The following is a 25,998-nucleotide window of genomic DNA, read 5'->3' on the forward strand; positions in this document are numbered from 1 at the left end:
GTGTAAGGCTGCGACCTGGTCGTCGGTCCACGCTTTTTCAAAGTTTTATATGGTGGATGTGAGTGCATCTTCGGATGCCTCCATTGGCCGCAGGGTGTTACAGGCGGCAGTTTAAGGTTGGAGTTCCTCCGTTGAGTAACTCCGGTTTTTGTTTGGGGTGTAACCTGTTTTTGCTGTGTTATTTTTCCCACCCCTCGAATTTTTTTGACACTGCTTGGGGACATCCCTAAGGTCAATGAAGGCTGTGTCCGTCTATGAACGAAAGAGAAAAAAGGATTTTTGTACTCACCGTAAAATCCATTTCTCTGAGTTCATAGACGGACACAGCACCCACCCCTCCTTTGTTTGTACTGCTTGTTACGAACTGAGGCTGCTAAAGCAAGGTGTGGGTTATGCCTGGGGGAGCCACGCCCCCTGGGAGGAGCAGCATGAAGGAAAGTTTTTAACACCTTAAGTGCTGTAGAATTCTGCCTAAATCTCCTGGTAGGAAGAAGCATAACCCTAAGGTCAATGAAGGCTGTGTCCGTCTATGAACTCAGAGAAATGGATTTTACGGTGAGTACAAAAATCCTTTTTTTCCCACAAGTAGAGCTTTCTTTTGGTGGTATTTGATCACCTCTGCGGTTTTTATTTTTTGCGCTATAAACAAAAATAGAGCGTCAATTTAAAAAAAAAAAAATCAATATTTTTTACTTGTTGCTATAATAAATAGCCCAATTTTAAAAAAAACAAAAACATTTTTTTTTCTCAGTCTAGGCCGATACGTATTCTTCTACATATTTTTGGTAAATTAAAAAAAAAATCGCAATAAGCGACTGGTTTGCGCAAAAGTTATAGCGCCTACAAAATAGGGGACAGAATTATTATTATTATTTTTTACTAGTAATGGCGGCGATCTGCAATTTTTATTGGGACTGCGACATTATGGCGGACACATCGGACACTTTTGACACATTTTTGGCACCATTCACATTTATACTGCGATCAGTGCTATAAATATGCACTGATCACTGTATAAATGTGACTGGCCGGGAAGGGGTTAACACTAGGGGGTGAGGAAGGGGTTAAATGTGTGCCCTGCATAGTGTTTCTAACTGTGGGGGAAGTGGACTGACTGGGGGAGGTGACCCGATCGGTGTCCCTATGTACAAGGGACACAGATCGGTCTCCTCTCTCCCTGACAGGACGTGGATCTCTGTGTTTACACACACAGATCCACATCCTTGTCTGTGTAACCGCCGATTGCGGGTGCATGGCGGACATCGCGGCCGCCAGGCGCGCGCATCGGCATCTCGGTGATGCAGCAGGCATGCGTGCGCCCCCCAGTGGCTGGAGGCCGTATATAGACGGCCTCCCGGCAATTGGCATCCACACTGTGGCGGTACAAAGTCGTACGGCCGGCAGGAAGTGTTTAAAGTAGAACTGGGGGGGGGCTAAGAATATGCATGTATCATACATGCTAGGGGGAGTACAACTGGGGGGATCTGTAGTGGAGAAGGATCTGGGGGGATCCGTATTGGAGAAGGATCTGGGGGGATCCGTAGTGGAGAAGGATCTGGGGGTTTTAGTTGATCATAAGCTCAATAATAACATGCAATGCCAAGCTGTGGTTTCCAAAGCGAGCAAAGTCCTTTCTTGTATAAGAGAGGTATGGACTCCAGAGAGAGAGATATAATTTGTGCAAATCATTAATAAGACCTCATCTGGAATATGCAGTTCAGTTTTGGGCCCCAGTTCTCATATAGGATATCGGGGAACTGGAGAAAGTGCAGAGATGGGCAACCAAACTGATAAGAGGCATGGAGGAAAGATTAGAGGAACTGAATGTCTTCACTCCTGAGAAGAGGAGAATAAGGGGGGATATGATCAACATGTACAAATATATAAGGGGTCCATATAGTGAACTTGGTGTTGAGTTATTCGTTTTACGGTCATCACAGAGGACAAGGGGGCACTCTTTACGTCTAGAGGAAAAGAGATTTCACCTCCAAATACGGAAAGTTTTTTTCACAGTAATGCCCCGTACACGCGGTCGGGATTTCCGACGGGAAAAAGTCAGTCGGTAATCCCAACGGGAAAAAAGAGAACCAGCTCTCTATATTTTGCCAGACAATTTTGGCCGTTTTCCTGTTGGAAAAAGTCAGATGAAGCATACACACGGTCAGGATTCCCGACCAAAAGCTCTCCTCTGACTTTTTCCAACAGGAAAACCGATCGCGTGTATGGGGCATTAGAGCTGTGAAAATGTGGAACAGACTCCCTCCAGAGGTGGTTCTGCCTGGCTCAGTAGATTGCTTTAAGAAAGGTCTGGATTATTTCCTAAATGTACAGAATATAACTGAGTACTAAGATTTGTAGGTAAAGTTGATCCGGGGAAAATCCGATTGCCTCTCGGGGGATCAGGAAGGAATTTTTTCCCCTGCTGCAGCAAATTGGATCTCATGCTCTGCTGGGGTTTTTCGCCTTCCTCTGGATAAACTGTGGGAATGGAGTTGGGTATACGGGATTGTATGATATTATTTTTTATTTATACATTTTTATGGTTGAAATGGTTTCTTGCACCGAGGCCCTGAGGGTTCTAGTCACGCCTCTGGTTGGGTCACTATTCCTACCACTGACACCAATATAAGGAGAGTATCATAAATATAAGGAGAGCCCCTTTATTTCCTATCTTCTATTCTGGATTCTCATTATATTTCATGTGGATAATCAGTCTTATGTGTGGCCTGTCCCTTGTATAGTTCAGCAGCCTGCAGAAGGACATCGAGGAACGTGCCGCAGACATTGAGAAGATGAGGCTGGAACAGCAGAAGCTGCAGGGGGTGATCAAATCTCTAGAGAAGGACATTCAGGGTCTGAAGAGAGAAATCCAGGAGAGGGATGAGACCATCCAGGACAAGGTGAGACCCCCCGACACACACAGCTACCTGGACTGTGCACATTTCACCCATGACAACTTCCCATACGTAATAAAATTGGATCTTTTAGGAACTTTACAGCTCTATAATAAAGCAGATCTCTGCATTTAATGTCCCCTTAACTACTTCAGCCCCGGGCCATTTGGCTGGCCAAAGACCAGAGCACTTTTTGCGATTCGGCACTGCGTCGCTTTAACTGACAATTGCACGGTCGTGCGACGTGACTCCCAAACAAAATTGGCGTCCTTTTTTCCCACAAATAGAGCTTTCTTTTGGTGGTATTTGATCACCTCTGCGGTTTTGTTTTTTTTGCGCTATAAACTAAAATAGAGCAATATTTTTTACCTTTTGCTATAATAAATATCCCCCAAAAATATATATATAGAGCAGACTCTTCGGGCAGGATAGTTTTGCCTACATCCGGAGACCTGATGGTCCTGATGGCGCCCACCTCCTCAGCTGTGCCCACCTTGTCCCCTCCGGCTCCCAACTGTCGTCCTCTGCCTCCTGCCATCCGGCTCCCCACTGTCGTCCTCTGTCTCCTGCCATCCGGCTCCCCACTGTCGTCCTCTGCCTCCTGCCATCCGGCTCCCCACTGTCGTCCTCTGTCTCCTGCCATCCGGCTCCCCACTGTCGTCCTCTGTCTCCTGCCATCCGGCTCCCCACTGTTGTCCTCTGTCTCCTGCCATCCGGCTCCCCACTGTTGTCCTCTGCCTCCTGCCATCCGGCTTCCCACTGTCGTCCTCTGTCTCCTGCCATCCGGCTCCCCACTGTTGTCCTCTGTCTCCTGCCATCCGGCTCCCCACTGTTGTCCTCTGCCTCCTGCCATCCGGCTCCCCACTGTCGTCCTCTGTCTCCTGCCATCCGGCTCCCCACTGTTGTCCTCTGCCTCCTGCCATCCGGCTCCCCACTGTCGTCCTCTGTCTCCTGCCATCCGGCTCCCCACTGTCGTCCTCTGCCTCCTGCCATCCGGCTCCCCACTGTCGTCCTCTGTCTCCTGCCATCCGGCTCCCCACTGTCGTCCTCTGTCTCCTGCCATCCGGCTCCCCACTCTTAAGCTGTGCCCACCAGACATTTTTCAGCCTCTTGTGTTCCCCGGCCAGGCTAGAGGGGAAGTCAGCGGCTATGGCTGCGCCCCCTAGGCAGCAGTGCACACTGGGCAGCTGCCCTAGTTTGCCTAGCGGGAGCGCTGGCTCTGTGAACAGAAGCTCCGTGAGATGTTCAAAGCTTGGGATATTTTTTTTATAACCTTACCCTGCTTTATACTTCTCCACAACTTTATCCCTGACCTGTCTGATGTGTTCCTTGGCCTTCATGATGCTGTTTGTTCACCAAGGTTTTCTAACAAACCTCTGAGGGCTTCACAGAACAGCTGTATTTTTTCACTGAGATTAAACAGGTGAGCTCTGTTTACTAATTAGGTGACTTCTGAAGGCAATTGGTTCCACTAGATTTTTGTTAGGGGTATCAGAGTAAAGGGGACAGACTACAAATGTACACCCCACACTTTTCAGATATTTATTTGAAAAAATAAATTTAACACCTTTATCATTTTCCTTCCACTTCACAATTATGTGCCACTTTGTGTTGATCTATCACATAAAATCCCAATAAAATACATTTACGTTTTTGGTTGTAATATGACAAAATGTGGAAAATTTCAAGGGGTATGAATACTTTTTCAAGGCACTGTATATGTGTTTTGACTGGGCGGATTCTTGTTAAAATTTTTAATAAATACACCACTAAGTGTAAAATAAATCTATAGAGCTGAGAGGCTTTCATAGGAAGGTAGACAAATATGAAGGAACATCCTGACAGGGCTGTCTTAATGAGAGGGCACACCTGGGCACTGCCCAGGGGCCCCAGCTGCAAGGGGGGGCCCCTGCACTTTCCCCAAAGTAGCTGGTCCTTGAGCTCATGCTGTCCCGAAATTGGGGGGGGGGGGGGGCCATGATGGCACTGAGAGTGATGATACACAGGGGAGGCGGGCTGGCAGCGGTGCACTGTGCTGTGCAGATTGATACCTATTATTTCACAGCCAGCAGAGAGGGCCAGAGTGCCAGTGATGCTCTAAACCCCCGCCCCATGCAGCTTGAATGCTTGGGACTCAAAGGCTGCGGGGTAGGAGCTCTAGTGGGAGCTGCTGAGTCGGCAGCACTGTATCTCCACTGGAAAAGGGGGTACTACATGGATGGAATAATGGTGCCGGGGGAGGTCAAGGGTGTATGGGGGAAAACAATGCTGGGGGGGGATGTGGGGTGTATAGGGGGTTGCAATGCTTGGGGTAGCTTGGGTGGCTATAGTGCTAGAGGTATCAGGGATGTAGAAAGGTCACAGTTTAGGGGTATCAGGGATGTAGTTGGGTCACAATACAAGGGGTATCTTATGGTATATGGTTACAGTGCTGGGGGGGATATCTGGGGTGTAGAGGGGTCAGAGTGCTGGGGGGATATCTTGGATGTAGAGAAGTCAGAGTACTGGGGGATATCTGAGGTGTAGAGGGGTCAGAGTGCTGGGGGGATATCTGGGGTGTAGAGGGGTCAGAGTGCTGGGGGGATATCTGGGGTGTAGAGGGATCAGAGTGCTGGGGGGATATCTGGGATGTAGAGGAGTCAGAGTGCTGGGGGGATATCTGGGGTGTAGAGGGGTCAGAGTGCTGGGGGGATATCTGGGGTGTAGAGGGGTCAGAGTGCTGGGGGGATATCTGGGGTGTAGAGGGGTCAGAGTGCTGGGGGGATATCTGGGGTGTAGAGGGGTCAGAGTGCTGGGGGGATATCTGGGGGGAAATAGGGATCAGAGTGCTGGGGGGATATCTGGGGTGTAGAGGGGTCAGAGTGCTTGGGGGATATCTGGGGGGTGTAGAGGGGTCAGAGTGCTTGTGGATATCTGGGGTGTAGAGGGGTCAGAGTGCTTGTGGATATCTGGGGTGTAGAGGGGTCAGAGTGCTGGGGGGATATCTGGGGTGTAGAGGGGTCAGAGTGCTGGGGGGATATCTGGAGTGTAGAGGTGTCAGAGTGCTGGGGGGATATCTGGGGTGTAGAGGGGCCAGAGTGCTGGGGAGGCATCAATCTAGCAGATATATTATATGCACAGGACAGCTTTCCCGTGGTAGAGTAGTTAATGTGGAGCTCCACCCAAAAGGGGAAAACTCAGCTTGTCTGCCCTTTACGTACTTGATTTCTGTTTACCTGCACTGTCTCCATTGTAGGGGCCCCAAAACATTACCTTGCCCAGGGGCCCATGATACTATTAAGATGGCCCTGCATCCTGACTGCCCTCAGATAGTCATCCCCGACTCGGTATAGGGCCCGTCACGCTGGGTATAGGGCCCGTCACGCTGGGTATAGGGCCCTTCACGTTGGGTATAGGGCCCTTCACGTTGGGTATAGGGCCCTTCACGCTGGGAATAGGGCCCTTCACGCTGGGTATAGGGCCCGTCACGCCGGGACCACCTCTGATAACTGATAATTGTGTTATAATAACTTTACCTGACTATCATGGCTGACATCCCCTCTTCCCTTGTCTCTAATCCAGGAGAAGAGAATCTATGACCTGAAGAAGAAGAATCAAGAACTGGAGAAGTTCAAATTTGTTCTTGATTACAAAATCAAGGAACTGAAGAAACAAATTGAACCCAGAGAGAACGAAATCAAAGAGAAGAAGGAGCAGATTCAGGAGGTTATTTTTTTAAAATAACATACTTCTTTTACCCTGCATCCTCTTTGAACCCCCTTTTTCCTGTGGACATGAACTCCAGCAATGGCTGCATTACAGGCAGTCCCCGCGTTACGAACATCCAACTTGCGAAGGACTTCTACTTACGAACGGGAGGCGGTGTGACGTCTCTGTCGTTCTGCGCATGCGCGTCCACTTTTCTTCCTCGTCATCCTCGCGTTGTCTTCTGATGAATGGGGCGTACTGTCTTCTGGGAACTGTGTGTGTGTATCCCAGAAAGCAGCCGCCCATTCACAAAGCACCACGAGACTCGCGCATGCGCAGTAGCAAACGGGCAGTGAAGCCGCAAGGCTCCACAGCCTGTTTCCCTTAGTGAGGATGGTGGGCGCCTAGGACAGGTAAGTGTCCTTATTAAAAGTCAGCAGAGCAGCTACAGTGTTTGTAGCTGCTGACTTAAAAAAAAAATCGCTGGTGGAACCCCGCTTTAGGGCCGATGCAGTGAATCCACTGCGGATTTCCCGCATCGCACCCGACTCGCACGGCAGTTCACACTGCCCTATGCGAACTGCGGTGAGTGTCAATACATTGTTAATTACACCCCCATTTCAGCTCGCATTGCGTGTGTACCAAAAAAAAAGTCCTGTGTTAGTTTAGTCCAGGGCTCTGAAACTGGAGGCCCTCCAGCTGTTGCAAAACTACAAGTCCCGTCATGCCTCTGCCTGTGGGAGTCATGCTTGTAACTGTCAGCCTTGCAATGCCTCATGGGACTTTTAGTTTTGCAACAGCTGGAGGGCCGCCAGTTTTGAGACTCCTGGTTTAGTCCGAATGCGATGCAATTTCAGCCATACGATCTGTATGGCTGAAATCGCATCGCACGGACATCGCAGGTGATTTGCACTGCATTATGGGCCGCCACTGTGGTTTGGGGTACTTTCAATACACATTTTTGGGAAGCCTTGCTGTTGTTGGGAAGCCTTTTTGAGAGTTTGCCTGAAATTTCACCACATTTGACTGCATGAACAGTATTTTAAGGCCCAGCGCCTCTTTAATCTGTCTTTATGGAGTTCTATAAACTCTACCTGTCCTACAGATGGAGGCCGAGCTAGAGCGATTCCACAAGCAGAACACCCAGCTGGACCTCAACATCACCGAGCTGAGACAGAAGCTGAAGGCTACAGACCGGGAGATGCAGAGAGAGCGGCAGAAGGTGAGTCCGTGATCTGGAGCGCCATCAACTACGTTTACATCCCAACTGTCCCTGATTTCGAGGGACTGTCCCTGATTTTGAGGGACTGTCAATGATTTCGAGGGACTGTCAATGATTTCGAGGGACTGTCCCTGATTTCGAGGCACTGTCCCTGATTTCGAGGCACTGTCCCTGATTTCGAGGCACTGTCCCTGATTTCGAGGCACTGTCCCTGATTTCGAGGGACTGTTAATGATTTCGAGGGACTGTTAATGATTTCGAGGGACTGTCAATGATTTTGAGGGACTGTCCCTGATTTGGAGAAAAGTCCCTCTGTCCCTCTGTCCCTCATTCCTCCTCATTTGTCCCTCATTTTGGTCTGATCTATATAGTTGTATATATAATGCCCTTTTTATATTTCAAAAAGTGTTTCCCAGTGCTCAACCTTTAGCCCTGGTTCACACTGGGTACGATTTGGAACGATTTGAGATGCGATTTGACATGTCAAATCGCATCTCAAATCGGCGGCAATTGTCGGCAAAGGCACTGTCCTAATCAGTGCGACGCCGCATCTGCGATTTCAAAAAGTAGTTCCTGTACTACTTTTTGAGATTTCGGGCCGCGATTTACATTAAATTGCGGCCGAAATCGCGGCAAAATCGCAGCCGCGAAATAGCGGTAAAATCGCGCATTTTACCGCGATTTTGAATTCGCAGCAGTGTGAACCTAGGCTAAATCCGATTTCTAAATTGTCGCATTTGAATTTTTTTAAAAGCCAATATAAAGGAATAGTAGGGTTAAAAAAAAGTCCCTTGTGGATTTAATTAAACTTTTTTTTTTTTGTTAATTCTCCTTTAACTGTTTGCCGACCAGCCGCCACAGTTATCCGCCGAAGTGTCCGCCATAATGTCACAGTCCTGAAAAAAATCGCTGATCGCCGACATTACTAGTAAAAAAAAAATATTAATAAAAATGCCATAAAAATACCCCCTATTTTGTAAACGCTATAAATTTTGCGCAAACCAATCAATAAACGCTTATTGAGATTTTTTTTTTACGAAAAATAGGTAGAATACGTATCGGCCTAAACTGAGGAAAAAAAAAAGTTTTTTTTATATATTTTTGGGGGGTATTTATTATAGCAAAAAGTAAAAAATATTCATTTTTTTCAAAATTGTCGCTTTATTTTTGTTTATAGCGCAAAAAATAAAAACCGCAGAGGTGATCAAATACCACCAAAAGAAAGCTCTATTTGCGGGGAAAAAAGGACGCCAATTTTGTTTGGGAGCCACGTCGCACGACCGCGCATTTGTCAGTTAAAGCGACGCAATGCCGAATCGCAAAAAGTACTCTGGTCTTTGACCAGCAATATGGTCCGGGGGTTAAGTGGTTAAAGTGGATGTAAAGCCCCTCGCATCCTTTCTAAACTACTGCCATAGTGCTGATCTATAAGGATATAGATGCCTCCTGCATGTATCCTCACCTGTCACATGTCTCCCCTCTGTCTGTTATAAGAACTGATAAACTGCAGATTCTGTGGGTGGGTCTGTTGTCTGGAGCTTGGTGGGTGGAGTCGTGATGTCAGTAGACTCCCTGTCCACCTTTACACTCCCCTTGTCAATATGCATTTTTTCCTGTGTTTTCCTTACACTAAATTCTGCTATTATCACTAACATCCAGTCAAAATCCAGAAAAGTAACCACATCACTTCAGAAAAGGAGTGAGGGGTGGGAATTAAAAAATAATGCCCGTCTCCAGGCTAGTGCACGAGATATACCTGTCACTCACAGCAAGGGGGCGGAACGGACTAAGTCTGTTTTATTTCACTGAACAATAAAAGGATTGCTCAGAGCTGATTTAACTCTGTGTGGCAAGACTGGGCACAGATGATAGGAAATCTTATACTCTACATTGTGACATAAAAAAAAAAAATTCGGGTTTACATCCACTTTAATTAACCACTTGCTTACTGGGCACATATACCCCCCTCCTGCCCAGGTGAAATTTCAGCTTCCGGCACTGCGTTGCTTTAACTGACAATTGCGCGGTCGTGCGACGTGGCTCCCAAACAAAATTGACGTCCTTTTTTTCCCACAAGTAGAGCTTTCTTTTGGTGGTATTTGATCGCCTGTGCGGTTTTTATTTTTTGCGCTATAAACAAAAATAGAGCCACAATTTTGAAAAAAAATACAATATTTTTTTACTTGTTGCTATAATAAATATCCTAATTTAAAAAAAAAAAAAAACATTTTTTTTTCTCAGTTTAGGCCGATACGTATTCTTCTACATATTTTTGGTAAAAAAAAAAAAAATCGCAATAAGCGACTGGTTTGCGCAAAAGTTATAGCGCCTACAAAATAGGGGACAGAATTATTATTTTTTTATTTTTTTTTTACTAGAAATGGCGGCGATCTGCGATTTTTATTGGGACTGCGACGTTATGGCGGACACATCGGACACTTTTGAAACATTTTTGGCGCCATTCACATTTATACTGCGATCAGTGCTATAAATATGCACTAATTACTGTATAAATGTGACTGGCAGGGAAGGGGTTAACACTAGGGGGTGAGGAAGGGGTTAAATGTATTCCCTACATAGTGTTCTAACTGTGTGGGGGGGAGGGGGTGACTGGGGGAGGTGACCGATCTGTGTCCCTATGTACAAGAGACACAGATCGGTCTCCTCTCCAGAGACAGCACCGCTGGAAAAACGGCAATGAGAGATGATCTCACATGTTTACAAATGAGATCATCTCTCATTGGCCGCACAGATCGCATCGCAAACGGCCACTCTGATTGGCCGTTCGCGGTGATCTGTGATTGGCTGTGTCCAAGGGACACGGCCAACACAGAGTTTCCCCGCTGCACGCTCTGGAGCGTGCGCGGGGAACGCCCAAAGGGGCCGCCGTCAATTGGCATTTTGGATATTCAGATCCGCGCTGTAGCCGTCATTCGGCTATAGCGCGGGTCTGAAGTGGTTAACAGCATTATTTACCACTACCGGCCCGGGTCACACCGATATACGGTGGTACTTTGAAGAGGGATATCTTTGTTATGGCAGCAGCTACCATAACCCCAGTATTCTCTTCTTCAGTGAGCGGTCCAGTTTCCGATAATAGTGGTCTCTGCAGCGGATTCGCTGCAAGATCACTTTTATCGGTGGCTGGAGAAGGGCCCCCCTCCTGCTGCTCTCTGGTGCCCTCTGCGGCTTAGCGGAGCTGTGGGTATCGGCGGAGGAGATCGGATCTTTCTTCCTCTGTAGCATGGAGACAAATGAGGGGGAAGATGGACCCCCAAACATCTACATACCATTGCAGGGGGGAAGCAACGTCAAAACTTCTTTTTTTTTTTGGACAAAACTCGAAAAAAAATATATGTACGTCTAGAGTTGTGTTGCATAGAAAGTTCCCGAGTTCTTTTTTGTTTCCTGGTATGAAGAGCGAAGCCGAGAACTGATCTGATTAGATAAATACACCTTTTCTATACGCTGACCTTGTCATTCTGGGCCGTTTGACGAGTTTCCTCCTTTTGGAGACATGCAAATAATTCAGTAGTCACATGACTAGATGCTACACACTGATTGGTTCCCAGCCGTTATAACACCACATCCTTCCAGTAACACCGTGAACTCAACCAAAGAGCAGTGATCTATGGCTGTCAGTAATTAGGGTGGAACTCTAGAATGTAGAACTACTGCTTGTAGAAGGTCAATGTGGATCCTTCGATAATTTTACAGAATAAATTCCCGACAGGTAACAATGTGCAGCAACAGTATCAACCACTCCACCTTTTATAATTGAAAATCAGTCCTTGAGCTCCAATCAGTGACTTTGCCTAGACCTAGATTATGTCATCAGTCTACTGCAAGCAGGAGGAAGCATTTCCTCAATCTCCCCTCCTCTAGTGATCCAACCAGTGGCGGCTGGTGCTCAAAATTTTTGGGGGGGCGCAAACTAAAAAAAAAATTGCAGCCTCACTGTGCCCATCAAATGCAGCCACTGTGCCATCAATTGTCACCACTGTGCCATGCCATCAAATGCAGCCACTGTGCCATTAATTGTCACCACTGTGCCATGCCATCAAACGCAGCCACTGTGCCATCAATTCGCACCACTGTGCCATGCCATTAAATGCAGCCACTGTGCTATGCCATCAAACGCAGCCACTGTGCCATCAATTGTCACCACTGTGCCATGCCAGCAAACACAGCCACTGTGCCATGCCATCACACACAGCCACTGTGCCATCAATTGTCACCGCTGTGCCCTTTAATTGTCACCGCTGTGCCCTTTAATTGTCGCCGCTGTGCCCTTTAATTGTCGCCGCTGTGCCCTTTAATTGTCCCCACTGTGCCCATTGTCCCCACTGTGCCTATTGTCGTCACTGTGCCCATTGATGTCGCCGCTGTGCCCTGTAAAGTGCCCCTTCCCCCCCCCCCCCGGCACTTACCTTTACTGGAGTCAGCCATCCACGTCCCTCGATGTCTTCTACCGCCCTCAATGACCGACAGGCGTCTCAGCCAATCAGGTTACTGGTAGCCAGAACCGGCCAACCTGATTGGCTGAGACGCCTGTCAGTCTTATCCAAGGAGCGCATCCCTAGTGCGTTCCTTGTATAAAAAAGGGTGGTCTTGGGGCGCAGGGCACTGCGCTTTGAGCCCACCCAGTTCTGTGACAATAGCGAATGAATATTCACTATTTTCACACAAAACCCCTCCTCCCCAGCAACTCAGGAAGTGGGTCGTGAGGCCCGTTTCCCAGTTGGCCAAAACGTCAGGCGATCCTATTGGAAGCCTAGGAGGAGAGAGGAGAGCATGGCCGGAGGAGACGAACAACCCAACAGCCGCCACTGTGACATGAATGCCATTCAACACTCCCCGGTTTGGACAGGGGAGGGAGGAGGAGGGGAGATCGGAGTCCTCCCGGGCAGGTAAGGAGGGGGAGGAGCTTTTCTTTTTGTAGTAATGGGCAATTTTTATCCCTTCAGGTTCGTGATGTCGAAGCCGAAGTGAAACGTTTCAAGACTGATCTGCACAACTGCGTTGGATTAATTCAAGAACCCAAAAAGCTGAAGGACAGCATCCGGGAGCTGTACACCAAATATGTACAGGAGAGCGACGCAGTGAGTCTATATGTGCTTTTCCATGTCCTCGCCTCCATCACAAATCAGAAACAAAAATGGTGAATGGTGGCACTTGTTAGTGGCAAACTCCGGCCAAAATTGGGAGTTTACCGAGGAGATGGTTGTGACCTCCATATCTCAGAGGCTGCAATAGAGAGATTCTCTTCTCTGCACTTTGTGTTGCCCCCCCCCCCCCTCTGCATTATGGGAAATCTTGCAGGGAGTGTGACACTATCATTTACCTTTTGTAAAGGCCGGTGTTGATGCACTTTGGGCTTGTGCCGATGGCATCAGTTTGAGATGCTTGTAAGATCATTCAGAATCCATTGACAGGTGCATTTGATCTCCTTATGACTTGCAGTTGATCTGCTTCTGACCTGTATTGCCGTTCTTCACACAGGTTTTGAATTCCCATAGTACTTGTATGAGAATGCAAAACCCACTTAAGCCTCGTACACACGATCAGTCCATCCGATGAGAACGGTCTGAAGGACCGTTGTCATAGGTTAACCGATGAAGCTGACTGATGGTCCGTCGTGCATACACACCATCAGTTAAAAAAACGATCGTGTCAGAACGCGGTGACGTAAAACACAACGACGTGCTGAAAAAAAACGAAGTTCAATGCTTCCAAGCATGCGTCAACTTGATTCTGAGCATGCGTGGATTTTTAACCGATGGTTGTGCCTACTAACGATAATTTTTTCCCCATCGGTTAGGAGTCCATAGGTTACATTTAAAGCAAGTTGGCTTTTTTTAACCTATGGTTAAATAACCTATGGGGTCCACACACGATCGGTTTTGACCGATGAAAACGGTCCATCAGACCGTTGTCCTCTGGTTAACCTATCGTGTGTACGAGGCCTAAAAGCAAACAAAAGCCTGTTGACACAGTCCATAGTGGTCATGGCGTAGGAAGTTCCACTGGGGATATCTCTCCACTCCAGTTCCTGGTATATACACTTTAAGCCCAAAAGTATATAGACTAGGGTGACCAGACATCCCCGGATTGAGGACACTGTCCCTGGATTGAGGACACTGTCCCTGGATTGGATTTGTCCCCGGATTGGATTTGAACAGGGACTGGGGCAATTTCAAAGACAATCAGTTTAGATTTAAAAAAAATAATTCTGAATTTCACCCCCCATCTCCGCCGCTTCACTGCTCCTACTAGCTTAGGGGGGTCTATTTCTTTCCATTATCTGTGCCCCTTTCTCATGATCATGCGCTGGTCGGAGTGGAGGGAGTATTTCTTCATGCATGACCGTCCAGCTCCACTCGCATGTTCTTCTGCCTTGGCTCAAGTCCCGGGCCAGCCGCCTGCCTATCACCTTGCCTTCCCTGGCGGAGTGATCTTCCACCCCACCCAGTAGTAGCCGGGGCCCGGAGAGTGAGACTTGACAGGCGGTGAGGCGGGCGACGGCGGCGACGGGCAGAGAGTCGCTGATTGCCGCCATTACTAGTAAAAAAATTATGTCCCCGGATTTCATTTAAAAAATCTGGTCACCTTAAGATAGACCCCCCCTCCCGATGATTGCGTTCAGGTGTTTTCAGTGAATGGTAATTATAATACTACATCATACAAAGACATTTTAGACAATTGTGCTCTTCCACCCTTGTGGTAACAGTTTGAAGGTCATTTTTTATTCCAGCTGAATAAAAGAAAGGTTTGATGGGTTGGGTGTGGAAGAACTTGAGTGTCCTACACAGAGCCGTGACCTCAACTCCACTGAACATATTTGGAATAAATTGGAAGGATAATTTTTAAGCCAGGTCTTCTCATTCAACATCAGTTCCTGGCCTCACAAATGAGCACAAATTCCCACAGACACTCCAAAATCTTGTGGAAAGTCTTTCCAGAAGAGTGGAGAATGTGTTATCGCCACAAAGGAAGAGAAGCTCCAGGTTAATACCCATGGTTTGGGAATGGGATGCCCAATACTTTCATACAGATGTGATGGTCAAGTGGCCACACACTTTTGGCATATAGTGTATAAGAAACCAGAAATTTTGGGGAGGCTCTATCCTTTTAGGATGGCAGGCATACTTCTGTGGCCAACTGGACTGGTTTACAGCAGAGATTCTCTGTCACGTGCCTTTGTTGGAGGCCAAGTTAACGATTGGGCTTCCCTTGCAACTTTGGACCGAGCACCCCTGACTGTGATGACAGAGGTACAAGGCTCAAAGAAGCACAGGTTCTGGTAGCTTGGTAGTAGGCGATTGCCAAGGCAGAGATGTAGTCAAGGTCATACACGGCGAGGCAGTGCTGTGGTCAGGAAGCAGGCTGAGGTCAGTACCAGAGAAGCAGACAGAGCAAGGGTCAGTAGCAGGCTGAGGTCAGTACCAGGGAAGCAAGCAGAGAATAATCAGAGGCAAGCCAAGGTCGGCATCCAAAATCCACAGAGCAAGGTCAGGAATGAGACAGGTCAGCAACAAAAGACCAGTCCGCAAAAGCATGAACACAGATCATGGGAAAGCTGAAAAACATCCAGCGATTAGCACACACCTCCTTTAAAGCGGTGTTCCGCCCCCAATTTTTTTTTTATATTAGGACACTTACCTGTCCTGGAGTCCCTTGATGTTTCCATCACCTGTCGGGTGCTGCCGCCGCCATTGCGGTGAAGGGTACCTGGCAGTGTAGCCTTTCGGCTTCACGGCGGGAACCCTTATGCGCATGCGTGAGGCACCGCTCCTGTCTTCTACTAGCCCTTTGACCGGGGGAGGGAGGAGGAGGAGGGAGCCCCAGCCATGACATCAATATCCGCGGCTGAGACTCCCGGAAGTGGGAAAGGATACCTGTTAAAGCGGGGGTTCACCCAAATTTTTTAACATGACATTCAGCCGAGTTGTCATAATGAGAAAGAAAAATGTGTATAATGCGCAACCTAAAGTCGCATAACTATGCGACTATTAATAATTGGTGTAATATAATTAAACTGTGAACCACAGTGTTTACTATAAGTGAAATAGTTAACTACCAACACCTTGCATGTGAAAGGATCACATAAATCAGTGGTTCTCAACCTGGGGGTCGGGACCCCTTTGGGGGTCGAATGACAATTTGCCAGGGGTCCCCAAATCCTTGGCTGTTCCTGAAGCTTGCACCGCTCTCCCAGGCTTCACGCGGCCGCCCAGCAGGACTATCCCTGGAGCCCGCGGCCACCTACTCAAGGTCAGCTGAGTGGTATGGAATGTGAAGAGGGAGGGGCTGGAGACACCATCTCCTGATTTCAGCATAGGTGTCACTGCTGCGAGACACCGCAAAGTCAGAGACAAAGTGAAGCCAGAGACACAGTGAATAACACTACCTGTGATTATAGTTGCCATTAAAGGTCCCCACTACTCAGATCAGCAGATGACTTTGATCAAGAGCACCTAAGTTGGCTGATCAGAACTCCCCCCCCAGTGCTGCCACTGATCCCAACTTACCACCAGTACTGCCACCCTCCCCCCCCCCCCCCAATAGGGAGTAAGAGAAGGAATAAAAATAGAGAATACATGGAAGGGAGAGGAATAGAAGGGGAGGAACAAAGAAAAAGGAGAGAAAGAATAAGAGAAAGAACAAGAAAGGCGGCTAGAGAGGGATGGGGGGGTCAAGAAATTAGGATAGAGAGAGATAAAAAGGGAAAGAAAGGAGAACAAAGAGAGAGAGAGTGGTACATGGTAAAATGTACCACAAGGGGTGTTAATACTGTACGGGTGGAAGAGACTCGGGGAGCGCTAAATATCTGGGGGTTAGGGGTGCAAACTACTTGTCTTACCTTGGGTGCTGACAACCCATGCTACGAAAATAATTTATTGTTGGGGGTCCCCACAACTTGGGAAATTTATTCAAGGGGTCATGGCACTAGAAAGGTTGAGAACCACTGACATAAATCAATACAAAAAGGGGAAAAATAGTCCAAATAAGCGAATGTGACAAAAAAAGTGCAAAAAAGCTAGGAGATAAAGTCCGTGATGGATGCACCGCTCTGTCAGCTGGATTGCAGATATTCCATTACAAATCTTCAAAAAAGTTGACACTTTTCCTATATATGTATAAGGTGGCCACTTACCGCAACTCAGATGAAAATGGGCTCATCACAAAGCAAATGGATCCTCTGGCTCCAACCTCTCCACCAAGATTTCACCCTTAAGGATTGATCGCCGGGATCCTGCAGCCCTGGATGTCCACTCACCTCTCGATAGAGGGATTTCTCAGTAAGCAATAAATGTAATGTTGCAAAAAAAGAAAAAAAGCTTCATGGTGTAGTAGAAAAGAACTTGCTCTTTTATTGCTGAGCAGGTAACTTGGCATACAAAGTTACAAAACAAATTCAAGGAAACAAACAAGCGAACACACTCAGGTGTGTGTAATGTCTGAATTCTCAGCTCCACCCGACGCAGCGTTTCTCCATAAGAAGCATCTACTGGGAAAGGAGGCTGACAGGTCAGACATGCAACACCGTTTAAATATCCTGGCAGGAACCGTGACACAGGAAACAAGCAAATAATGAGTGCTGGTCCATTGTCATCCATTTCATGAAATCGCAAAAACTGCCATGTGGTGAAACCTCTGCTATAATTACAGCAGACCGTTCCACAGACACAAGTACTCATTAACAGTTTATTATATAGTAACCGTATTTATCGGCGTATCCGCGCACTTTTTTGCCCTGAAAATCAGGGCAAAATCGTGGGTGCGCGGTATACGCCGATACCTGCTTTCCCGCGCCGAGTTTTGAATACTGCGCCGACATATACCGAGCGTAGTACACTCGGGTATAGTCGGCCAGTCTCGGCTCCTTCCGCGCTCACGTCATGGACGTACAGCACGTCAGCGCGGGTAGCCGAGCATTGCCGACAATACACGAGTGTACTGCGCTCTGTATATGTCGGCGCAGTATTCAAACTCGGCGCGGGAAACGAGCGGGGAGGACGCGAGGGCGCCGCAGAAGGACGCCGGACCCGCCGAAGAGGACACCGGACCCGCCGCAGAAGGACACCCGAAGCCGCAGAAGGACACCCGAAGCCGCAGGACGACGCCGGACCCGACGAGGCCGCCGATGGACGCCGCGCAAGACACCAAAACTGTAAGTACAAAAAAAAAAAATTTCCACAGGATTGGGGGCCACTTTAGGGGTGCGCGGTATACGCGGGAGCGCGTTATACCGCGATAAATACGGTAACTTAAAATATAAAAATTTTATAAAAAACTTTATATAATAAAATATGGTTAAAAAAGGGACTTTGACACGTCCTACATGGAAATATAAAAATATAGGGCCAGATCCTCAAAAGGGATACGCCGTCGTATCCCTGTTTCTATCTTTGGAACTGATCCACAGAATCAGTTTTCCATAGTTAGGCAGAAGATCCGGCATGTGTAAGGGAATTACACTGCCGGATCTTAGGATGCAGTACCGCATCCGCCGCTGGGGGCATTTCGTGTCGAAATGCCGCCTCGGGTATGCAAATGAGCACTTACGGAGATCCACGAAGCTTTTCAGCTTCGTTTTTTCTCCGTAAGTTTTAGTTTGCAAACGCAAAATTAGGGCTGCTTTTACAAAGTGTAAACTGTTTACACCATGTAAAAGCAGACCCTTCTGTCCAGCGACGCGATTTTTTTTGTTTTGAATTTTTTTTTTTTCGGCGTATCTTTTTTTTTTTTTTTCGACGCAACTTTATTGACCCGTCGCGATCCACAAAGCTTGGCGTAACGTAATTTCGCGCTATGCACGTCGGGAATTTAAGTTACACAGCCAAAAATTTCTAGGTAAGTGCTTTGTGGATTGGGCACTTAGGTAGAAATTTTAAGGCAGTGTAACTTAAATGGGAAAATTTAGGTTACGCCGGATGTTTGTGGATTACCCCCATAAAACATAAAGACATGCTGTGATTACCATATGGCAGGGAATTGTGAGCAATGTGCACACAGCCAAATAGCCAATATCTGCTAGTACCAATCCAGGTGCAAAAATGTTTTGATCGAACAGTTAATCAAAGAAAAATATTTAATATTTCCGGGGGCACCCCACAAGGCACTAGTCCGTGTGCAAAAAAGAGGGCTAAAAATTCACTCAAACTTAAAAATTACATTACTAAAAAATTACATTACTAAAAAAAACACAACAGTCTTTGTCATAACGTTGCATTCCTACACACAACCTGCTTTCTCCCAAGTCTTGCTGGGTAAAAAATCAATATGTATGGTAATGTACACAATGGAAAAAGACTCCCTACTGTGTATAAGAGAGACAGGTGAAATGCAAGGGAGGAAGGGACAATGGGGGGGAAGAAACAACAAAAAAGGGGGGAGGGGAAACCCAAATACCGGGTGACATCAACTGTTATCAATGTAACAGTTGATGTCCCATTCAATATTTAAGCCCCACGGGCTGAAACATTTGACATCATAAATCAAACGGGTCTCTCTCCGGGAGATATGGCGTGTAAGGTCACTGCCCCTCCAATGGGGGGTGTACTTCTCAATGCCTACCACCCTAAGTACAGATGGGTCCCGGTTGTGACACTTACGAAAATGTGCTGAGACACTATGTTTAGTGAAGCCACTACGTATCCGGGACAAATGTTCTCCTATCCTAATATTTAGAGCCTCCCGATGTACTGTAGGCCACAAGGTCAGGCCAGAAGGTATATCACCCCAATAGTACTGCAGGTAATGAAACCTGTAATTTGATGTTCTACTGAGGTGGTATTGGAAATGAAGGTAGAGGTTTTGATGGTCTGTGATGAGGAACAAACTTTGCATTTTTTGCAAGGGAAGAATCCCTTGAGATTCCCAAACATTTGGATTTTAGGAGGGGGATCCACCACGCTGGGTGCTATCAGATCCTTAAGATTTTGATTCCTCCTGAAAAGAATCTTGGGACACTCAGGTAGGGAAGGGCCCAAAATCTTATCACACTTCAAAATAAGCCAATGTTTCCGTCTAATCTTGGTTACCCACCAAAAGTGTGAAGAAAAAGTGGTCAAAAAAGACCATTGTAACTCATTCTGTGTATTAATTTCCTTTTTGGTCTTGGGCACTAGTAAAGTTGATCGGTCCAAAGAGGCTTCAGCCTGCAATTCTTTCTCCAGTTTAGATGGTTTATATCCTTTTTCTAGGAAGCGTTGTTTCAGGACCATGGCCTGCGTGTGGTAGTCTTCCAGATGTGAACAATTACGTCTCATCCGTAAAAACTGTCCCTTAGGGATTGCTCTCAGCCAGGTGGGATGGTGTCCACTGTCTGTGGGTATATACCCATTTCTGTCTGTGTTTTTAAAAAAAGTTTTTGACAGAAGGGTACCCTGTTCTGAAAATAACCAGATCCAAAAAACTAACCGAAGAGCTGCTGCTTTCAAAAGTAAACTTGATGCCCCAATCATTGTAATTTAGAACAGTCATAAATTCACACAGTGACCCTACATCCCCCTTCCATAGGAAAAAGGCGTCATCAATATAACGAGGCCATAGGAGGAGGCGTGGTTCAGCCAAGGCGAAGCGTCTGTCATGTTCCCATAATGCCATGAATAGGCCCGCCAGGCTGGGGGCAAATTTGACCCCCATCGCCACACCCGTGCTCTGTAGGTAAAATTGACCATTGTAGAAAAAATAGTTGTGTTCCATCGCAAAACACAATGGGGTAGATTCAGGTAGCAATTACGCCTGTGTATCCATAGATACGCAGCGTAATTGCTAAGTAGCGCCGGCGTATCGACTTTCTGTATTCAGAAAGCTCGATACGCCGACTGTAGCCTAAGATATGACTGGCATAAGGCTCTTATGCCGTCGTATCTTAGGCTGCATTCTGCCGCTGGCCGCTAGGTGGCGTACCCGTAGTGGTCAGCGTAGAGTATGCAAATTGCATACTCACGCCGATTCACAAACGTACGCGTGCCCGGCGTTCGAGTTTTACGTCGTTTGCGTACGGCGCTTCCGTCGTAAGGCTGCTCCTGCTATTAGGAGGCGCAGCCAATGCTAAGTATGGACGTTGTTCCCGCGTTTTTCGAAATTTGCGTCGTTTGCGTACGTGGATCGTGAATGGCGCTGGACGCCATTTACGTTCCCGTTGAAGCAAATGACGTCCTTGCGACGTCATTTACCGCAATGCACGTCGGGAAAGTTTCCTGACGGAGCATGCGCACCACGTTCGGCGCGGGAACGTGCCTAATTTAAATGATCCACGCCCCCTACGGGATCATTTAAATTACGCGCGCTTACGCCTTCCACTTTTACGAAACGCCCCCGCAAATTACAGAGCAAATGCTTCGTGAATGAAGCGTAGCTCAAGTAATTTACGGAGGCGTAGCGTAAAAACGGTACGCTGCGCCTCCGTAGTAGTGCGCGCCCGTACCTGAATCTACCCCAATAACTTTAGAACAAATTCCAACGTAGAGGTTTTCATAGCGAGGTCTTTTTTAAGAAAAAACTCTGCTGCTTTGTATCCTAAATCGTGAGGTATTATAGTATTCAGTGACGAGACATCCGCTGTAACCAATAGGACGTCTTCATCTACAGTGAGCTCCGACATTTCCCTAATCATCTGAGTAGAGTCTTTAAGGTACGCAGGAGTTTTGGTTACTAGAGGTTGTAAAAAGACATCGACAAACTTGCCGACTCTCGATGTGAGGGAATTAATCCCGCTTACTATCGGGCGGCCAGGGGGTTTATTGGGGTTCTTATGAATTTTTGGAATGTAATATATTATAGGGGTGCATGGGACCAAGGGGACCAAAAAATCCAATTCCTTGTTGTTAATGATCCCTTTTCGGTGTCCCTCTCGAACTATCCTATTTAAGGATTTTTTATACTTGTTCACAGGGTCTTGTGGTAAAACCGTATATGTACCCCTATCGGTCAAAAGGAGATTCATTTCCTCAAAATAGTCCTTTTTTAACACCACGATACCCCCCCCCCCACCTTTGTCGGCGGGTCTAATGACCCAATTCTTTCTTTCACAGAGAGAGTAAATTCCTTCTTCAGAAATCTTCTTTCTTTCCTTCTTAAACTTTACTTGTAATATTTCCTGAAGTACTAAGGGCCAAATCCACCAAAGAGATACGCAGGCGGAACTGCTGTTCCGCCTGCGTATCTCTGTGCCTAACTTTGGGAGCGATCCTCAAAAGGATTTTTCCCAAGTTAGGCAGAAGATCCGACATCCGTAATTTAGTTACGCTGTTGAATCTTCGGATGCAGTACCGCATCCGCCGCTGGGGGCATTTCGAGTCGAAATCCCTCCTTGCGTATGCAAATTAGTACTTACGGAGATCCACAAAGCTTTAGGCATTGGCCCAGATTCAAGAAGCTATTGCGCCCGTGCAACCATAGGTTGCGCGGCGCAATAGCTGTTTTGCTCCCGCGTAGCGAATGCCCCTGATTCAGGAACATCGCTACGCGGACTGCAGCCTAGGATATGACAGACATAAGCCTCCTTATGCCTTCACATCCCAGGCTGCATTCTTGCGTTGGCCGATAGGGGGCGCGGCCATTGTGATCGGCGTATAGTATGCAAATTGCATACTACCACCGATTCACAAAAGTTGCGCGGGCCCTGCGCACGCAAGGTACGGAGTTTCCGTACGGCGACTTTAGCGCAAGGTTGCTCCTGCTAATAGTAGGGGCAGCCAATGCTAAAGTATAGCCGCCCTTCCCGCTCGTGAAATTTAAATTTCACGTCGTTTACGTAAGTGATTCGTGAATGGCGCTGGACGCCATTCACGTTCACTTAGAAGCAAATGACGTCCTTGCGACGTCATTTGCCGCAATGCACGTCGGGAAAGTTTCCCGATGGAGCATGCGCTGTTCGCTCGGCGCGGGAGCGCGCCTAATTTAAATGATTCCCGCCCCCGGCGGGATCATTTACATTAGGCGCCCTTACGCCGGGCTAATTAGCATAGCTTTACTCATTGGAATGAGTTTCTCTTTTATATCATTTATTTCTTGTTGCAATTTGGCCACCTTATTTCTTTTCTTAGATAACAGAAATTCTAGGAAAGATAGCCCAACCCCATTAAAATAGAGGAACCATTCCCCGATTTCCGCATCTCCTTTGTCTGGGTACACATGCCACCTTAAACTTCTAGGGATCATCTTCTCTTTAACGTATCGTTCCAAGAAGACTATATCCCAGGTGGCGTGTAACTCCGCTATGAGGACATTTTTCAGCCTCATAAAAATCCCTCTGATTCCATCTGTTTCCAGATTGGTCAAAAACCTCATCGGGGTTAATTACTCTGGGGTAGATTCAAAGAGCAATTGCGCCTGCGTAACCATAGTTACGCAGCGCAATTGCTTACTTGCCCCGGCGTATCGAATGCTCCTGATTCAGGAACCTCGATACGCCGACTGCAGCCTAATATATGACTGGCATAAGGCTCCTTATGCCGTCATATCTTAGGCTGCATTCTTACGCAGGCTGCTAGGTGGCGTTCCCGTTGTGGTCAGCGTATAGTATGCAAATTGCATACTAACGCCGATTCATAACCCTACGCGAGCCCTGCGTACGCAGTTTACGTCGTTTGCGTACGTCGGTTTTTGCGTAAGGCTGCCCCTGCTATTAGCAGGGGCAGCCAATGCTACGTATACCCGTCGTTCCCGCGTTGCGAAATTTGAAATTTACGTCGTTTGCGCTGGACGCCATTCACGTTCACTTTGAAGCAAATGAAGCGACGTCATTTACCGCAATGCACGTTGGGAAAGTTTCCCGATGGAGCATGCACACTACGCATGATCCACGCCCCCTACGGGATCATTTAAATTGCGCGCGCTTACGACGGGCATTTTGCCGGAGCGCCCACGCAATTTACGGAGCTGCTGCTCCGTGAATCAAGGGTAGCGCAGGTTCACGGAGCAGCGCAGCGGCAAAACGGTGCGCTGCGCCTCCGTAAAAACTGCGCAAATCTACCTGAAACTACCCCTCTGTTTTTGCAGTAATCAAAGATATCAATTGGTTTCAACAGGGTGTATTCCTCACCGATCGATATGGAGGACAAAAAATTAAATCAATAATAATGGGAGCAGCGAGTAAAGACGTATTCGACGGTATAATGTAAAAGATGTAAACCGCGCTAACCCAAATAATGATAATGAAATGCAGCTAAATACAGAGATCCAGCGCACACATCACAGGTGTGATGAATCAAACCCACAATCTAATGAGAAGCCTGAAAATAGTGATAATAAAATGAGTAAATGGTGCTGCAATTAAATGATAGTTCGAATAGAGAACTACAGTTGTATTCAAAATTATTCAACACCCACTGAAATTGATTGTTTTGGCCTGTTTGACATTGATTTTGATCATTCAGTCATCCTGCTTACAATTAAATCAAAGAGGCACGTGTAGGTCAGACAAATATAACATAACATTTATAATGAAATAACCACAAATGTCTTTTCTGTGCTCACATCATTATCAGTTTTATTCAACCCCCAATTGACATTCAATCTTAGTACTTAGTACAACATCCTTTTACAGTTATAACAGCTTTTAAACTTGAAGCATAGCTTGACACAAGTGTCTTGCAGCGATCTACGGGTATCTTCGCCCATTCGTCATGGGCAAAAGCCTCCAGTTCAGTCACATTCTTAGGCTTGCGCACTGCAACTGCTTGCTTTAAGGCTGCATTCACACCTGAGCGACAAAACGCCCGACGCCGGACGCTTCTGTCGCTCGAGGGGAGAATTCCCATTGCTGTCTATGGAGATGGTTCACATCTCATAGACGCCGAACGCCTGTCGCCTGAAAAAAAGTCCCGGACCCTTTTTTTCAGGCGACATAGGCGTTTTCTCATTGACAGCAATGGGAAGACTTTGAGAAAAAAAAAAAAAAAGTGAAAGTTTTGTACTCGCGGCAAAATACGCCGCTACACGCGAACGCGGCTGTCGCTCAGATGTGAATGGGGTCTAAGTCCCACCAGAGGTTCTCAATCGGATTTAAGTCTGGTGACTGCGATGGCCACTCCAAAATGTTCCAGCCTTTAATCTGCAACCATGCTCTAGTGGACTTGGAGGTATGCTTGGGATCATTGTCCTGTTGAAAGGTCCAACATCTCCCAAGCCTCAGGTTTGTGACGGACTGCATCACATTGTTATCCACTATCTCCTGTTACTGAAGAGAATTCATGGTACCTTGCACACGCTGAATCTTCCCTGTACCTGCAGAAGCAAAACAGCCCCAAAGCATGATTGACCCCCCGCCATGCTTCACAGTAGGCAAGGTGTTCTTTTCATCATAGGCCTTGTTCTTCCTCCTCCAAACATAGCGTTGATCCATGGGCCCAAACACTTCTAATTTTGTTTCATCAGTCCACAGAACACAATCCCAAAACTTCTGTGGTTTGTCCACATGATTTTGGCATACTGCAGTCGACTCTTCTTATTCTTTGGAGACAGCAAGGGGGTGCGCCTGGGAGTTCTGGCATGGAGGCCTTCATTACGCAGTGTGCGCCGTATTGTCTGAGCAGAAACTTCAGTACCCACATCTGACAAATCTTTTGTCAGTTCCTCAGCAGTCACACAGGGACTTTTCTCCACTCTACGCTTCAGGTAGCGCACAGCAGTCGAAGTCAGCATCTTCTTTCTGCCACGACCAGGTAGCGTTTCAACAGTGCCCTTTGGCTTGAATTTGAGAATGATGCTTCCTATGGTGTCTCTTGGTATGTTTAACATCTTTGCAATCTTCTTATAGCCTTTGTCCTTCCTGTGAAGAGTAATCACCTCTTCTCTTGTTTTCCCGGACCATTTTCTTGACTTCCCCATGTTTGTAACCACACCAGTAAATGTCTAGAAGGAGCTGAGTATCACAGTCATTTTAAAGCTGCCTAATTGGTGCTTATTAGGTTTTATTGCTGCTCCCTGACATCCACAGGTGTTTTCAATACCTGATTGAAAACACTTCAATGAACCTCTGTTCTTCAGAGTGGTAGTCTTTAAGGGGTTGAATAATTGTGTAAATGAAGAATTCACAAAATTTACTACTGTATTACAAAACCAATTGATGTCATTTTAGTTGCATATGGTTCTTTAAGAAGTCCTTGTAGGATTTCATTCTGAATACAATTACAAATACACTAAATTCCCTAAAACCCTTTACAGCATTGGGGGGGTTGA

The 25,998-nt window shown here is 47.0% G+C and overlaps 1 protein-coding gene across 1 annotated transcript in view; it reads left to right on the top strand.

The window, feature by feature from the left end:
* CFAP57 (cilia and flagella associated protein 57) overlaps window positions 1-25,998 on the top strand; it is a 90,605-nt gene that overhangs the window by 47,639 nt on the left and 16,968 nt on the right. Inside the window, exons 17-20 of the mRNA XM_040360866.1 lie at window positions 2,742-2,900; window positions 6,456-6,599; window positions 7,687-7,803; window positions 12,771-12,905. Coding sequence (XP_040216800.1) covers window positions 2,742-2,900; window positions 6,456-6,599; window positions 7,687-7,803; window positions 12,771-12,905 — 555 coding nt within the window. The remainder of the gene's footprint in view (window positions 1-2,741; window positions 2,901-6,455; window positions 6,600-7,686; window positions 7,804-12,770; window positions 12,906-25,998) is intronic.

Source organism: Rana temporaria, chromosome 7, assembly GCF_905171775.1.
Source record: "Rana temporaria chromosome 7, aRanTem1.1, whole genome shotgun sequence".
Classification (NCBI taxonomy): domain Eukaryota; kingdom Metazoa; phylum Chordata; class Amphibia; order Anura; family Ranidae; genus Rana; species Rana temporaria.